The sequence below is a fragment of the Jaculus jaculus genome, chromosome 6, assembly GCF_020740685.1.
Source record: "Jaculus jaculus isolate mJacJac1 chromosome 6, mJacJac1.mat.Y.cur, whole genome shotgun sequence".
NCBI lineage: Eukaryota > Metazoa > Chordata > Mammalia > Rodentia > Dipodidae > Jaculus > Jaculus jaculus.
The window spans coordinates 100,335,963-100,353,370 of record NC_059107.1 but is presented as its reverse complement, the minus strand read 5'-3'; the positions used below and the strand labels follow the sequence as shown (position 1 = coordinate 100,353,370).

The 17,408-nt window shown below is 42.4% G+C and overlaps 1 protein-coding gene across 1 annotated transcript in view; it reads left to right on the top strand.

Annotated features, from left to right (window-relative positions):
* The window catches only part of Prim1 (DNA primase subunit 1), a 23,580-nt gene extending 9,296 nt beyond the window's left edge, over positions 1–14,284 (top strand). The window contains exons 2-8 of the mRNA XM_045152236.1: positions 196–452; positions 2,033–2,124; positions 2,712–2,850; positions 5,387–5,456; positions 7,971–8,059; positions 10,853–10,951; positions 14,138–14,284. Coding sequence (XP_045008171.1) covers positions 196–452; positions 2,033–2,124; positions 2,712–2,850; positions 5,387–5,456; positions 7,971–8,059; positions 10,853–10,951; positions 14,138–14,157 — 766 coding nt within the window. The 3' untranslated portion in view covers positions 14,158–14,284. The remainder of the gene's footprint in view (positions 1–195; positions 453–2,032; positions 2,125–2,711; positions 2,851–5,386; positions 5,457–7,970; positions 8,060–10,852; positions 10,952–14,137) is intronic.
* The last annotated feature ends 3,124 nt before the right edge of the window (positions 14,285–17,408 follow it).

Here is a 17,408-nt window from a genome sequence, read left to right as displayed (position 1 = left end):
AACGCTAAGCCATCTCTCCAGCCCGCATTGTTTCATTTTTAAGACATTACTAATCTTCTAGATTGTAGAATTTCAAAGATAATCATTCCATGAAAAAAAATAATAAGCAAACATTCCTGAATGCTTACCTATTTTGTGCCAGGTTCTACTTATGCAAGGTTCTGTCCTCTTATTGTAACTCATAAACTGACAAAGGGGCATTACTTCCATTTTCCCTAGGAAAGTTCTAGAAATTCAGAAAAAAATAAACAGCAACTTCCTGCCCAATAGTGGTAGTACCTTTTTGTCATGTGCATTGGCTGCTAATAGTAGTGGAACTTTGCTGTTAATTTCTTCCTACAGAAGATCCATAAACATAATTAAAAAATACTTTGAAGAATATGCCCTAGTTGGTCAAGATATTCTTGAAAATAAAGAAAGCTGGGATAAGATTTTAGCCCTACTTCCTGAGAATATCCTTTATAAGACTTTTGTTTTGTTTTTTTGGTTTTTCAAGGTAGGGTTTCACTCTAGCTCAAGCTGGCCTGGAATTCACTGTGTAGTCACAGGATGGCCTCAAACTCCCTGATCTTCCTACCTCTTCCTCCCAGGTGTGGGAGTAAAGGCGTGCGCCACCACACCTGGCTCGAGCAGGGCCTTTTAATAGTTCTTATCAAAGTAGAAGTGTATTCAAGTTCAAATAACTGCCCATTGATCATTTTTTGGGGTTCTTCATGCTTTTTGAGATATATATCCCAGCCTGATTTTGCATTAGGATTCTCTTGTCTCAGTCAGTCCCTCTTATCTCTCTTCTCTCTCCTTCCTCCTATTACCTCTCTGTAGTATAGGGATTGATCACAGGGCCTCACACATACCAAGTTCAACCACTGAGCCACATTCCCTGGCCTAGGACTCAGACCAACCCTAGCTCTAGGGAATATCATCAGATCCATTCTTGGCCACTTGTGCTCTTTTACTCCTGCCTCAAAGACAAGTCAAATCAATTCCAATGGTGGCACACACCTTTAATCCTGGCATGCTGGAGGCAGAGGTAGGATTACAGTGAGTTGAAGGCCAGCCAGACACTACATAGTGACTTCCAGGCCTACCTCAAAATAAATAAATAAAATTGAAAAAAAAAAGAATGGTAAATGGAAGCTGGGCATGATGGCACACATCTTTAATCCTAGCACTTGGAAAGGCTGAGATAGGAGGGTTGCCATGAGTTTGAGGTCATTGTGGGCTACAGTGAGACCCTGCTTTAAAATAAACAGGGCTGAAGGGATGCCTTAGCGGTTAAGGTGCTTGCCTGCAAAGCCAGAGGACCCAGGTTCGATTCCCTATGACCCACATAAGCCAGATATGCAAGGTGGTACATGCCTCTGGAGTTTGTAGCAGCTGTGGGCCCCCGACTTATGGCGATTCTCCTACCTCTGGCTCCTGAGTGCTGGGATTGAAGGAGTGCGCCACCACACCCAGCTCCAAAGGAATTTTTTTAGAAAATTTTTTGAGGGCTTTTTTGTTTATTTGTTTTTCCCAAGGTAGGTTTCACTCTAGCCCAGGCTGACCTGGAAGTCACTATGTAGTCTCAGGCTGGCCTTGAACCTACCTCTGTCTTCCGAGTGCTGGGATTAAAGGCATGCACTACCAAACCCGGCAAGAACATAAGTTTTTTTGTTGTTTAATTTAAAAAAATATTTTTAGTTATTTATTGAGAGAGAGAGAGAGGCAGGTAGAGAGAAAGAGAGAAAAATGGGCATGCCAGGCCATCCAGCTACTGCAAATGAACTCCAGACGTGTGGGTCACCTTGTCCATCTAGCATATGTGGGTCTTGGGGAATCGAACCTGGGTCCTTTGGCTTTGCAGGCAAGTGCCTTAATCGCTAAGCCATCTCTCCAGCCCAAGAATATAAGTTTTTGACATTTATGTTTTCGACATTAATAGTTACTTTCTAAGTGTTGATAAGGTTTATATGTCCTTGTGATACTACATACCAAAACTAAGTTATTTATTAATGTGTCCCAAATGAGTGTATTCCTTAATGTATATCACCAATTCATGATGAACTTCAAAAGCACTTCCAGAAGTCTCACAGTTCACTTCAGCGCTGGGAGCAATTGAAGAAAACAATCAGCACATCTCAGGTATATTCCATTGAAATCAGTATCTGTAAATATAATACAATTCCTAATTAGGTTGTTATTGTTTTGTTTAGTCATTAGCCTTCTTAAAAAATACTTGCCAGATGTGGTGGTGCATGCCTTTAATCCTAGCATGTGGGAGGCACAGGTAGGAGGATAGCCATGAGTTCAAGGCCACCCTGAGGTTACATAGTGAATTCCAGTTCAACCTGGGCTAGAGTGAGACCCTACCTCAAAAAAACAAAAAAAGAGGGCTGGAGAGATGGCTTAGCGGTTAAGCGCTTTCCTGTGAAGCCTAAGGACCCCAGTTCGAGGCTCGATTTCCCCAGGACCCACGTTAGCCAGATGCACAAGGGGGCGCATGCATCTGGAATTCATCTGTAGTGGCTGGAAGCCCTGGCGCGCCCATTCTCTCTCTCTCTCTGCCTCTTTCTCTGTCTGTCACTCTCAAATAAAAAATAAATAAAAAACATTTAAAACAAAAAAAGAGAGAGAAAGAGAGAGAGAGAGAAAGAAAGCAGAGAGAAAGAAAGCAAGAAATATTCAAAAGTTTCTACTGATCCTCATGCTGGCCTTGCATCTGCTTTTAGAATATGAAAAATGACAAGTGTGGACCCTGGCTGGAATGGGAGATTATGCTCCAATACTGTTTTCCGCGGCTGGATATCAATGTTAGCAAAGGAATTAATCATTTACTGAAGAGCCCTTTTAGTGTTCATCCTAAAACAGGTACAATGTAAGAAAAGTAAGGAAGAGCTAAAAGAAAAATTAGTTATTTTTTTATTTTTTATTTTGTTTTAGTAAAGATGTCAGTAGATGTGAATACATATGTTTGTGAAATTAAAAGTTGAAAGAGTTGGTTGGGCATGGTGGTACACGCCTTTAATCCCAGCACTCAGGAGGCAGAGGTAGGAGGATTGCTGTGAGTTTGAGGCCACCCTGAGACTACATAATGAGTTCCAGGTCAGCCTGGGCTAGAGTGAGACCCTACTTCAAAAAACAAAAACAAATAAATAAATAAATAAATAAATAAAAGTTGAAGAATTGGTAAGTCAGCTAGTACCTAAATTGTTTTTGGCTTTGTCAAATATGTAACTACCAGATGAGCTGCTACTATAGAAAAGCTTTTCAAGGCTGGGCGTGATGGCTCACGCCTTTAGTCCCAGCACTTAAGAGGCTGAGGTGGGAGGATCACCATGAGTTGGAGGCCAGCCTGAGACTACATAGTGAATTCCAGGTCAGCCTGGGCTGGAGTGAGACCCTACCTTGAAAAAAAAGAAAAGCTTTTCAGGGCTGGAGAGATGGCTTAGCGGTTAAGGCGCTTGCCTGCAAAGCCCAAGAACACATGTTCAACTCTCCAGGTCCCATGTTAGTCAAATGCAGTGACACAAGTGCACATTGTCACACATGTGCACAAGGAGTGCACACATCTGGAGTTCAGTTGCAGTGGCTGGAAGCCCTGGAGTTTGTACCAGCTGGAGGCCCCCGACTTATGGTGATCTTCCTACCTCTGCCTCCTGAGTGCTGGGATTGAAGGAATGTGCCATCACACCCAGCTCCAAAGGAATTTTTTTAGAAAGTTTTTTAAGGTTTCCCTCCTCCCCCACCCGAGGTAGGTTTCACTCTAGCCCAGGCTGACCTGGAATTCACTATGTAGTCTCAGGCTGGCCTTGAACTCATGGTGATCCTCCTACTTCTGTCTTCTCTTTTTTCTTTCTCTCTGTCTCCCTCATTAAAAAAAAAAAAATGCGGGCTGGAGAGATGGCTTCGTGGTTAAGGCACTTGCCTGTGAAGCCTAAGGACCCAGGTTCGATTCTCCAGGTCCCACGTTAGGCAGGTGCACATTGTGGCACATGCATCTGGAATTCATTTGCAGTGGCTAGAGGCCCTGGTGCGCCCATTCTGTCTCTCTCTCTCTTTGTATCTAAAATAAATAAATAAAATTTCTTTAAAAAAAAAAAAAATGCCAGTCTGTTGGGCTTTCCTCAAAATAAATAAATAAATAAAAGAGAGAGAGCTGGAGAAATGGTTTAGCTGTTAAGCTGCATGTGTGCCTGTGAAGCCTAAGGACCCAGGTTCAATTCTTCAGTCCCCACATAAGCCAGATGCACATGGTGGCACATGCATCTGGAATTCATTTGCAGTGGCTAGAGTTCCCGGCATGCCCATTCTCTCTCTCTCCCACCCTCTCTCTCTCTCTCTCTCAGAAATAAATAAGTAAAAATAAAATATTTTTTAAAAAGAAATATTTTTCAGGACTGGTGATGTAGCTCAGTTGGTATAGTGCTCACATGGAGCCCTGGTTCAGTTCCTGACACCGCATAAACTGGGCATGGTAGTGTACACTTCCATGTTCACTCTGTACTCTTACCTGGAGTCCCAACACTCTTGAGGTGGAGGCAGGTGATTCCCCCCGCCCCACCACCACCACCAAGGCAGGGTCTCACTCTAGACCAGGCTTACCTGGAACTCAGTCTGTAGCTCCAGACTGGCCTTGAACTCAGTGATTCTCCTACCTACACAAAACCGAAAGGTTTAAAAAAACTTTTTTCATGGTTCATACCTGTAATCTCAGCACTGGGATGAGGTGGAGGTAACTGTTAAGCCATCTCTTCAGCCACAACACCAAATAAATAATATATCTGATGTGGTCGGGTATAGTGGTACACACCTGTAATCCTAGCACTTTGGACAATCATGAGTTCAAGGCCATCCTAAGCTACAAAGCACTTTCCAGCCCAGTTTGGACTACAAAATAAGACCTTGGGGGCTGGAGAGATGGTTAACAGTTAAAGCATTTGCCTGCAAAGCCTAAGGGCACGGGTTTGATTTCCCAGAACCCACATAAGCCAGATGCACATGGGGGCACATGAGTCTGGAATTTGCAGTGGCTAGAGACCCTGGTGCATTCATTCTCTGTTCGCTCCCTCTCTCTCTCTTTCTCTCTCTCTCTGTAATAAATTAATTAAAGCCAGGTGTGGTGGCACACCATACTTTAAGCAAGACTGTACCTTGAATGAACAACAGAAATAGAGTGAAGGCAGACATGGTGGCACATGCCTTTAATCCCAGAATTTGGGAGGCAAAGGTAGGAAGATTGCTATGAGTTCAAGGCCACCCTGAAACTACAAAATGAATTCTAGGTCAGCCTGCACTATACAGTGAGACACTACCTCAGAAGGAAGGAAGAAAAAAAGTGAGAAAAAAAAAAAACAACCTATAATGACTTCTCCTATGGTGAGTTTCTAACTTCTGGTTTTTACAGGTCGCATTTCTGTGCCTATTGATTTACAGAAGGTGGATCAGTTTGACCCATTTACTGTTCCAACCATAAGGTATGTTCCAGATCATTCTTCAGTCCTTGTTTGTGAGCAGTCTTCTGAATTTGAAGCAGATTGTGTTACATCCCTTCTTAGAGAGGTAGCTGCACCGGAATGGTATGTTTGGTTATGGGGTTACTTAGTTCTAAGATTAAATGATGATATCATAATAGAACCATATAAGTTCTTCAGCTGTGTTGCAAAAAAAAATAAAATAAAATGATTTTATGGTCAAATAAGCCTAGTAGGGCTGGAGGTATAGCTCAGTAGAGTCCTGGGGTCAATATCCAACACCGTAAAAATAATAATGATAGAGCTGGAGAGATGGCTTAGCGATTAAGGTGCTTGCCTACAAAGCCAAAGCATCCAGGCTCAGTTCCCCAGGACCCACGTAAGCCAGATACACAAGTTGGCACATGTATCTGGAGTTCGTTTCCAGTGGCTTGGAGGCCCTGGCGCACTCATTCTCCCTCTCTCCCTCTATCAAATAAATTAATTAAAATAATATTAAATATACATACTAAATTTAAAAAATAATAATGATGGCCTGGGAAATAATGCCAACTTAAACATGAGTTTTAGGCTTCATAGGAATGTAGCCCAGTACTATAATACTCGTCTAGTACAAGCAAGACCCTGGGTTTAATCCCCAGCACCATGTGCAAAACAAGTAAAAAAGTTTCCTCCCAGGTGGTGTCACTTCCTCATGAGTCCAGTGAGCCAAAGGTAGAGGCAGGAGGATCACAAGTTTTACATGGAGCCCTAGGTTCAATCACCAGCACTGCATAATACCAGACATGGGATCCCAGCACTTAAAGGGTGGTGGAGGCAGGAGGATCATGAGTTTTAGGTCATCTTCAACTACATAAGAACTTCAAGGCCATCTGGGGTTATATGAGATCCTACCAGTAAGAAGTTCCAGCCAGGCATGGTGGGACATACCTTTAATCCCAGCACTTGGGAGGTAGACATAGCAGGATCACCATAAGTTTGAGGCCAGCCTGAGACTACAGAATAAATTCTAGGTGAGCCTGGGCTGGAGTAAGACCCAGACCCTACCTCAAGAAAAAGAAAAAGGCAGGGGGGAATTTATACTACATTTCTCAATCTTTGCTAAGAAGTGATTGTGCTTTTTATTTATTCATATTTATTTATTTTTATTTTTGGTTTTTCAAGGTAGTGTCTCACTCTAGTCTAGGCTGGCCTGGAATTCACTACGAAGTCCCAGAGTGGCCTCAAACTCACAGTGATCCTTCTACCTCTGCCTCTTCAGTGATGGGATTAAAGACATGTAACACCAAGCCCAGCAAAAAAAAAAAAGTTATTTGAAAGAGAGAGACAGGCAGAGAAAGAGAATGGGCACACCAGGGTCTCTAGCCACTGCAAATGAACTCCAGATGCATGTGCCACCTTGTGGGTCTGGCTTTGCATGAGGCCTGGGGAATCAAACCTGGGTCCTTGGGCTTCACAGGCAAGCACATTAACTGCTAAGCCATCTCTGCAGCTCATCTTTTTTTTTTTTCTTTTTTACATGGGTCCTGGGATATTAAACCTGGGTCCTTTGGCCTTGTAGACAAATGCCTTAACTGCTAAGCCATCCCTCCAGGCCTTTAAAAAAAAAAAAAAAAAAAATTGTTTATTTGCAAGCACAGAGAAAGGGATGGGGGAAAAGGGCACATCCAAACCTCCAGCTGCTGCAAGTGAACTCCACATGCATACACCACTTTATGCATTTGGCTTTACATGGATACTGAGGAATTGAACCAGGGTTGTTAGGCTTTAAAGGCAAATGCCTTAACTATTGAGTCATCCCTCCAGCCCCAGAAACCAGCTTTAATATTATTTTATTCTGCTGGGCACGGTGGTGCATGTCTTTAATCCCAGCAGTTAGGAGGCAGAGATAGGATCACTATGAGTTTGAGACTAGCCTGAAACTACAGAGTGAGATACAGGTCAGCTTGGGCTACAATGAGACCCTACCTCAAGAGGGGGAAAAAAAAAATTATCTTGTTATGGGCTGAGGAGATGGGTCAGCAGTTAAAATCACTTGCTTTCAAAGCTTGATGGCCTGGGTTCAATTCCCCAGTACCATCATGTACCCACATGCACCACGTGGTGCATGTTTCTAGGGTTTGTTTTTTTTTTTTTTTATAGTGGCAAGAGGCTCTGGCATGCCCTCATTCTTTTTCTGAATGCCTCTTTCTCTGTCTCTGAAGTAAATAAATAAAAGTATCTTTAAGGGCTGGAGAGATGGCTTAGCGGTTAAGGCATTTGCCTATGAAACATAAGGACCCAGGTTCAATTCCCTACTACCCACATAAGCCAGATGCACAAGATGGTTCATGTATCAGGAGTTCGTTTGCAGTGGCTGGAGGCCCTGGTATACCCATTTTCTCTCTATCTGCCTCTTTCTCTCCAGTACATAAATAAAAGTAAAATATTTAAAAATATATGTATAGCCGGGCATGCACCACCACACTGGGCTCTAAAAGTATATCTTTAAAACAATTCTTATTCTATTATTTATAGCTCCATCTGCCGTGAGTTGGATGTCACTTCTACCAATGAAAAGGAAAATGAGAATGAAGCTGAATCGGAAACCAAGCATAGACCCAGAGGTGGGTGAATATATTGAAGTTCCACTTTAGCATAAACTTTTTATTTATCTGTCTGCATTCCAATAATTAATGACCAAGTCAAGTGTGGTGGTGCAGGCCTTTAATCTCAGTACTTGGGAGGTTGAAGTAGAAGGATCAAGCCCAGCCTGGAGCTGTAGAGTGAGTTCCAGATTAGCCTAGGCTAGAGTGAGACCCTACCCCAAAAAACAAGGTGGGAAGGGGCTGGAGAGATGGCTGAGTGGTTATGAAGAGCGCTTCTGGGCTGGGAGATGGCTCAGTGGCGAAAGGTGCTTGCTTTCAGGAGTGCTTCTTGTGCCAGCATGAGGACATGCAACTGGAGTTTGTCTGCCATGACAGGAGGCTCAGGCTTGCCCATGCTCACTCTGTCTGCATCTTTCTCATCTCTCTCAAATAAATAAATAAAATTTTTTTTCTGTTTTTTTTTCCTTAATTTATTTGTTAGAGACAGAGAGAGAGAGAGAATGGGTACACCAGGGCCTCTAGCCACTGCAAATGAACTCCAGATGCATGTGCCACCATGTCCATCTGGCTTACGTGGGACCTGGAGAATCAAATCTGAGTCCTTTTTTTTATGTTCTGTAATGTAGATTGAAGGATGTCTCCTTACTGGAAAAACTCCCCCTGTGTAACTATTGATACTCAAGAACAAAACCACCTACTGCACACAGATAAATGCATTTGGACAAGGCATAAATTTAATGTCAGTGGCATCCCAGAACAGTATTGAACTGGGTGTGGTGGCATGATGCCTGTAATCCCAACACAGGGGAGACAGAGATCGCTTTGAGTTTTGAGGCTAGTCCGGGACTATACAGTTCGTTTCAGGTCAGCCTGGGCTAGAGTGAGACCTTGATACCTTACCATGAAAAGACAAAGAAAAAGGAGGGAGGGGGAAGAGGATTCAGGAGTGAGTTCAACACCTTAAGTTACTTTGAATAATAAAATATAAGTTAGGGCTGGAGAGATGGCTTAGTGGTTAAGCGCTTGCCTTTGAAGCCAAGGCTTGATTCCCCAGGACCCACATAAGCCAGATGCATGCATCTGGAATTTGTTTGCAGTGGTTGGAGGCCCTGGTGCTCCCATTCTCTCTCTATCTGCCTCTTTCTCTCTCTGTCACTCTCAAATGGGTAAAAAATAAAAGAATAATAATTTTGAAATAAAAAATTTAAAATACAAAGTAGTTCATGTCATTGTAGTTTTGCTGCTTACATTCACTTAGTTAAAATTATTTGACCAGGGCTGGAGAGATGGCTTAGCAGTTAAGTGCTTGCCTGTGAAGCCTAAGGACCCCGGTTCAAAGCTCGATTCCCCAGGACTCACGTTAGCCACATGCACAAGAAGGTGCACGTGCCTGGAGTTCGTTTGCAAGAAAATTATTTGACCAGCTACGAGTGTTGACTCACACCTACAGTCCCAGTGTTCCAGGGGCTTAGGCAAAAGGATCACCAGGAGCTGGAGGCCAGCCTAGTCTACAGTGAGATCCTGCCTATAAGAACAACTGGGCTGGAGAAATGGCATAGTGGTTGAGGCACTTGCCTACAACACCTAAGGACTCAGGTTCGATTCCCCAGTACTCATGTAAGGCAGATGTACAACATGGCACATGCATCTGGAGTTTGTAGCAACTGAAGGCCCTGGCATGCCCATTCTCTTTTTCTCTATCTGCCTCTTTCTCTTTCAGTCTAATAAACAAAATTAAAATTAAAAAATTTTGAGCCGGGCATGGTGGCACATGCTTTTGATCCCAGCACTCGGGAGGCAGAGGTAGGAGGATCACCATGAGTTCAAGGCCACCCTGAGACTACATAGTGAATTGCAGGTCAGCCTGAGCTTGAGACCCTACCTTGGAAAACCAAAAAATTAAAAATTAAAAAAAAAAAAATTGAGGGTGGAGGGATGGCTTAGCGGTTAAGGCATTTGCCTGTAAAGCCAAAGGTCCCTGCCCCCAGGACCCACAATAGCCAGATGCACAAGGGGCACACACATCTGGAGTTAGTTTGCAGTGGCTGGAGGCCCTGGCATGCCCATTCTCTTCCCCCTCCCCTCTCCCTCTTTATCTGTCAAATAAATAAATTTTATATTAACACATATTATATATGAATTTTATACCCTGAGACTACATAGTGAATTCCAGGTCAGCCTGAGCTATAGTGAGACCCTACCTTGAAAAACCAAAAAAAAATAATAATAATTTTTATTTATTTGAGACAGAGAATAGGCACACCAGGGCCTCTAGCCACTGCAAACGATCTCCAGACACATGTGCCGCCATGTGCATCTGGCTTATATGGGTTCTGGGGAATCGAACCTGAATCCTTAGGCTTTCCAGGCAAGTCCAGCCCATATGTAAAGAATTTTTTTGTGGGTTTTCGCATTCTATTCAAGTGCTTTAATACTGAGCTATACTCCTAGAAAATTCTTTCCGGGGGGGGGGGGGGGGAGTTCCCCCCCACCAAGTAGGGTCTCATTCTGGCCTTGAACTTACAGAGATCCTCCTACCTCTGCCTCCTAATCACTGGGATCAAAGTGTGCACTACCACACCTGGCTTTTTTTTTTAGACAGTGTTTCATTCTAGCCCAGGTTTATCTGGAACTCATTCTGTAGCCCACACTTGCCTTAAATCCAATTCAGTCCTCCTTAGTCTCCTGAGGGCTAGAATTAAAGGTGAGATACCACACCCAGCTAAGAATCCTTACAAGAGTCTTGGTTATGTGTTCATGCTCTTCTTTCTACCAACATGCTAATTATGATGCTCATGCTTGGTCATTCAGATTATAAGAAGACCAGTCTAGCACCTTATGTTAAAGTATTTGAACAATTTCTTGAAAACCTGGATAAATCCCGGAAAGGCGAACTTCTTAAGAAGAGTGGTAAGTTTTTTCTTTTCTTATTTTTGTAGGGCCTCACTGTAGCTCAGGCTGACCTGGAAATCACTGTGTAGTCTCAGGGTGGCCTTGAATTTACAGCAACCCTCCTCCCTCTCCCTCCCAAGTGCTGGGATTAAAGGTATGCGCCACCATGCTCGGCTTTAAAAGTTTTTTTTTTTTTAATATTTTTTTAAAATTGAATTAAGAGCGCCCTGCAGCGCCTGGTGGAGCACCTCAGGCTGAAGGCCAGCGTGGAGAGGATCAAGGTCTGGCAGGCAGCTGCAGAGCTTCAACAGCACTGCATGCAGAATACCTGCAAGGATGCCTTGCTGGTTGGTGTCCCAGCTGGAAGTGACCCCTTCCGGGCGCCCAGATCCTGTGCTTTACTCTGAAAACTGTAGGGAAGAACTTTATTGAAGAATGCCTTCAAGCACCAAGCGATGAATGAATGCCTCCAAGTCTCAAGTAAACAGTTTTCTAAATGACTTAGATATTTCAGACCTTCTCTGGTCTGGTCCTATAGGCAAAATTCTACAGAAATTAATGATTTTTCTATTCAAATAAGGAAACCAAGTAAAAGAGTAGGATTTTAAGATGATTTATTCTTACTTCTTTTGAAGTATTTTTGTATTAAGACAAACAAAACCTTACCACCAAATATACTAAAATGCACCTCTTTCATAAGTGAAATACTGTGTTGCTATATGTAGAATATCATGTATGTTCTATTTACTGGATGTTTACATTTTAGGAAGAAAACATTTTTACTAAAATAATTGAGTATTTATAATTTGTTGTACTAAAGAGTTTTATACTGTAATAAAATTTGTTCTTAGGGATTTAGAACTATTAAATGAAGAGAAGGAAGTATAAAATTGGGAGAGGTGAACAAGCTTTACTAATCAAATGATATTCTGATTTTCTAAATGAAATTTTCATTTCTGAGTGAGAAAAAAATTTTTTTAACACTAAACTTAAAAGAAGTTTCTCATCAGACTTGTTTGAAAGGATATATTATGTTAGGTTGCCCTATCTTATATATGATATAAATTGATCTTTTTTTGAAGTTTCTTTATATTTTGCTTGCACTTTTAGTGTCCTTAAAAAAATACTTTTCATGTCCTTAAAAAGAGTTGAAAATGTGACCTGTATACTGAACATTGCAAATGGTTAAAAACAAGTCATGTGCAAAGATCACAAGCTAAAGGAGTTATTCATGTCACAAGTGTTTTACTTGGATTATGTGCCTTTGATTGAATTTGGGATACTTTTAGAACTATCCATTGTGTTTGTAAAGGAAATCTGAAGAGCTTGAAAATAAAAGTTTTACCTAATTAAAAACAAATTGAATTAAGAAAGAGAGAGAATGAGAATGGGTGCACCAAGGCCTCTAGCCACTGCACATGAACTTCAGATGCAAGCATCACCATGTGCATCTGGCTTATGTGGGGAATTGAACCTGGGTCCCAAGGCTTCGCAAAGCAAGTACCTTAACCACTAAGCCATCTCTCCAGCCCTAAAAATAATTTTTTTTTTTAATTTGACTGGGGAGATGTTTTAGTCAGTAAAGTGCTTGCTTTATAAGCATGAAGACTTGAGCTCAATCTCTGAACCCAGGTAAAAATGCTGGGCATGGTAACACACACTTATAATTCCAGCACTGGGTAGGCAGAAACTAGAAGATCCCTAGGGCTTAAGTCAGCCAGTATAGTCTAGTGAACAAGTTTCAAACCAGTAAGATGCCCTGTCTCAAAAAAAAAAAAAAAAAAAAAGCCAGGTATGGTTGTGTGTGCCTTTAATCCCAACACTCGGGAGGCAGAGGTAGGAGGATCTCCATGAGTTCAAGGCCACCCTGAGACTACATAGTGAATTCCAGGTCAGCCTGGGTTAGAGTGAGACCCTACCCAGGGGAGGAAAAAAAATCAGGGTTGGCTTAGCAGTTAAGGCACTTACTTGCTTGCAAAGCCACACTTTTTATTTTTAATTAAAATAGCCAGGCATGATGGTATATGCCTTTCATCCCAGCACCCAGGAGGCAGAGGTAGGAGGATTGCCATGAGTTAAAGGCTGCCCTGAGAATACAGAGTGAATTCCAAGTCAGCCTGAAGTAGAGTGAGACTACCTCGAAAACCCAAAAAAAATAACATTGGGGCTGGCTTAGCAATTAAGGCACTTGCCCGCAAAGCCACACTTTTTTTTTTTTTTTTAACTAAAATAGCCAGATGTGGTGGCACATGTTCTTAATCCCAGCACTTGGGAGGCCAAGGTAGGAGAATCACCGTGAGTTTGCGGCTACCCTGAGACTGTAGAGTGAATTCCAGATCAGTCTGGGATAGAGTGTAATCCTATCTCCAAAAAACAACAACAAAATTAGGAGTCTCTCCCATGCAGCTGCCTGCAAAGTGGTGCAGTTGTGCTACAGACTGTCCTTTGTGGAGGTGAGCTTTGTGGTGATGAAGCTGCCTTTGAAATGAAGCAGCTATGGGAGGTCCTCATCCAGGATGGGAAGAAACTATTCATTGTGTGGCTGTGTTGGAGTTCTCTATTGCTCCTATAAGCAACCCCTTATATATATATGCATATATATATACACATATATATATACTTAAAAAAAAATCAAGGAGAGCTGGAGAGATGGCCTAGCATTTAAAGCGCACACCCAAGGTGGCACATGCATCTGGAATTCGTTCCTAGTGGCACCCTTCTTTCTCTCTCTCTCTCTCCTTGCAAATAAATGAATAAAGAAGTATTTTAATAATGTTTAAAATACTATTCAAAATATTTAAAAATAATTAAATAAAAATATCAAAACACTTTTATTCATTTATTTTGCAAGAAGAGAGAAAGAATGAGTGTGCTCCAAACAAACTCCAGATACATGGGCCACTTTGTGCATCTGGCTTTGCAGAGCAATCTCTCCAGCCCAGGAATAAATGCCTTTTTTTTTTTTTTTTTTTTTAGCCTCCTACCTCTGTCTCCCGAGTGCTGGGATTAATGGCCACCATGCCCTGCTCCTAAAAGTAGTTTTAATAAAATATCAAGGCCTTTGTATTCTTATTCTGTATGGCTCAGCATGTAATGTGGGCTTCATCAAATGTGAAACAGCAAATCTTTATGTAGGATATGAATTTAATGCAAGCATTAACCAAATGAAATTCTTTTAAATTTTTCTCTTTCATTCTATTACAGATTTACAAAAAGATTTTTGAAGAAACCAACTCCCTTTAAATCAATGTGGATATCTTCAGCCATGGAACAGATGCTTTAAGGGTCATTTTAAAAATATGGAATAATCACCTATGTGTCTTAATAAAAGTTTCTCTTTTTTTTGCTTAATTTTTTAGAATTTTTATTTCTTTTTTTAAGTTTTATTTATTTGAGAGAGGCAGAGAAAGAGAGACACACACACATAGAATGAGCGTGCTGGGGCCTTCAGCCACTGCAAACTAACTCCAGACGTATGCACCGCCATGTGCATCTGGCTTACATGGGTCCTGGGGAATCAAACCAGGGTCCTTGACTTTGCAGGCAAATGCCTTAACCACTAAGCAATCCCTCCAGCCCACAATTTATTTTTCTTGAGAGATAATTTATGTTGCAGAGGTTTCTTAAAACTACCAAGGTTCCTGAGAAAAGCAATGCAAAAGGAATAAACTGTAGGTAATCTTATAAAATTTAATATAAAAAGATAGGTGGGTATAGTGGCACACACCTTTAATTCTAGCATTGGGGAGACAGGTGGGAGGATCTCAAGAGTTCCAGGCCACCCTGAGATTACATAGTGAATTCTAGGTCAGCCTGGGCTAGAAAGAGACCCTACCTTGAATCCCCCCCCCAAAAAAAAAGATAATTGTTGGGCTGGAGAGATGACTTAATGGTTAAGGCACTTGCCTGTGAAGCCTAAGGACCCAGGCTCAATTCCCCAGTACCCACATAAGCCAGATGCACAAGGTGGCACATGTATCTGGAGATTGTTTGCAGTGGCTAGCCCTGCTATGGCCATTCTCTCCCTATCTGCCTCTTTCTCTTTAATAAAATATTTTTTAAATAATAAATAAATAATATAATTCTTGCTGGGTGTGGTGGTGCATGACTTTAATCCCAACACTCAGGAGGCAGAGGTAAGAGGATCTCTGTGAGTTCAAGGCTACCTGAGACTACATAATGAATTCCAGGTTAACCTGGGCTACAACAAGACCCTGCTTTATAAAATCAAAATAAAGATAATCCTGTCCTGTTGAGCTGGAGAGATGGCTTAGCAGTTAAGGTGCTAGCCTGCGAAGCCAAAGGAGCCAGGTTCAATTCCCCAGGACCCATGTAAGCCAGCTGCACAAGGTGGTGCATGCGTCTGGAGTTCGTCTGTTGTGGCTAGATGCCCTGGTATGCCCATTCTCTCCCTCTTTCTGCCTCTCTCTCAAGTAAGTAAATAAATAAAAATAATTGTTTTTTGTTTCTCGAGGTAGGGTCTCACTGTATCTCAGGCTGACCTGGATCATCCTACCTCTGCTGCCCAAGTGCTGGAATTAAAGGTGTGCACCATGCCTAGCTAATAAAAATATTTTTTAAAAAAGATAATTCTGATGGGTGTGGTGGTGCACACCTTTAATCCAGCACTCAGGAGACAGAGGTAGGAAGATTGCTATGAGTTCAAGGCCACCCTGAGACTACATAGTGAATTCCAGGTCAGAGTTAGAGACCCTACTCCCCCCCAAAAAATGATATATATATATTTTTTTTTTTTTCTTTATATATTAAGGGCTGGAGAAATGGCTTGGTGCTTAAGGCATTTGCCTACAAAGCCAAAGGAACCAGGTTCAATTCCCCAGGATGCATGTAAGCCAGATGCAAAAGGTGGTGCATGCATCTGGAGTTCGTTTCCAGTGGCTGGGGTCCCTGGTGTGCCCATGCTCTCTTGCTTTCTCTTTCTCAAGTAAATAAAAATTAGATTTAAAAAATTATATTAAAAAAAAAAAAAGACTGCAATCTGGGCATGGAGGTGCATGCCTTTAATCCCAGCACTAGTACTTGGGAGGCAGAGGTAGGAAGATCACCATGAGATTACATAGTGAATTCCAGGTCAGCTTGGGCTACAACAAGATCCTACCTTGAAAAGTCAAAAAATAAAAAGACTGCAGAAAAAAAAAAAATTAATTAAAAAGAGGAAAAAGTTCAGGGCCAGACTTGGCTACATTAGGCCCTGTCAAAAAAAACTATCTCTCACCAAGATAAGGTCTCACTGTAGTTCAGGCTGACCTGGGTCTTCCTACCTTTGCTTCCTGAGTGCTGGAATTAAAGGTGTGTACCACCATGGCTGGATAAAAGATAATTCTGCCGGGCATGGTTGCACATGCCTTTAATCTTGGGAGGCAGAGGTAGGAGGATCGCTATGAGTTCAAGGCCAGCCCCATCTTGTGCATCTGGCTTTGGGGCAATTGAACCTGGGTCCTTTGGCTTTGCAAGCAAGCATCTTGACTGCTAAGTCTAGGCTTATATGTCCTTATATAAGATCTTACACATGACAATCCTGGACCTCTAAAATAAATAATTGCCAAAAAGTCAGGCAAAAAAAAAGTTTTCACATTAAAAAAAAATATTTATTTATTTATTTATTTGAGAGAAACGGAGAGAATGGGGAAGCCAGGGCCTCTAGCTACTGCAAACGAACTCCGCGCATGCGCCACCTGTACATCTGGCTTATGGGTCCTGGGGAATTGAATGTGGGTCCTTTGGCTTTGTAGGCAAGTGCCTTAACCACTAAGCAATCCCTCCAGCCACTTTTTTTTTTCTTTTTTATATATTTATTTATTTATTTGGCAGAGAAAGGAGAGAGAGACGGAGAGAATGGACGCACAGGGCCTCCAGCCGCTGTAAACGAACTCCAGAAGCATGTGCCCCCTTGTGCAGCTGGCATACATGGGTCCTGGGGAAATCGAACCCGGGTCCCTTGGCTTTGCAAGCAAACGCCTTATCCGCTAAGCCACCTTCCAGCCCCCGAAAATGTTTTTAATTTCATTATTTTTTCCCAGAAAGGACAACTGAACTTTAAAATAATTTCGAAATCGTCCTAAATCACAGTTGGGGTTTGACCTTGATCCCTTCTTCCCAATGGTATACAAGCAATGTCTGTGGCATTGCCGTGTCTTTCTCTCTTCCTCTCTCTTTTTTGTTTTGTTTTTCGAGATAGGGTCTCACTATGGAGTCTCAGGGTGACCCTCCTACCTCTGCCTCCCATCCCAAGTGCTGGGATTAAAGGCATGTGCCACCACGCCCGGCGTTTCCAGAATACGGGAAGGGGAAATCCCGGTAAAGCACAGTCGCTACTCTGCGGACCCGTGGGCCGAGGTTGTCCGGGCGTTTCTAAACCTGGGGGTGTCCCAGTGGCTCGCGGGACCGCCGGGTCGGCGCGGGCGAGCATCCAGGCCCGCGCGTTCCGGAGCCGATCCCTACCCTTATTTAGAGC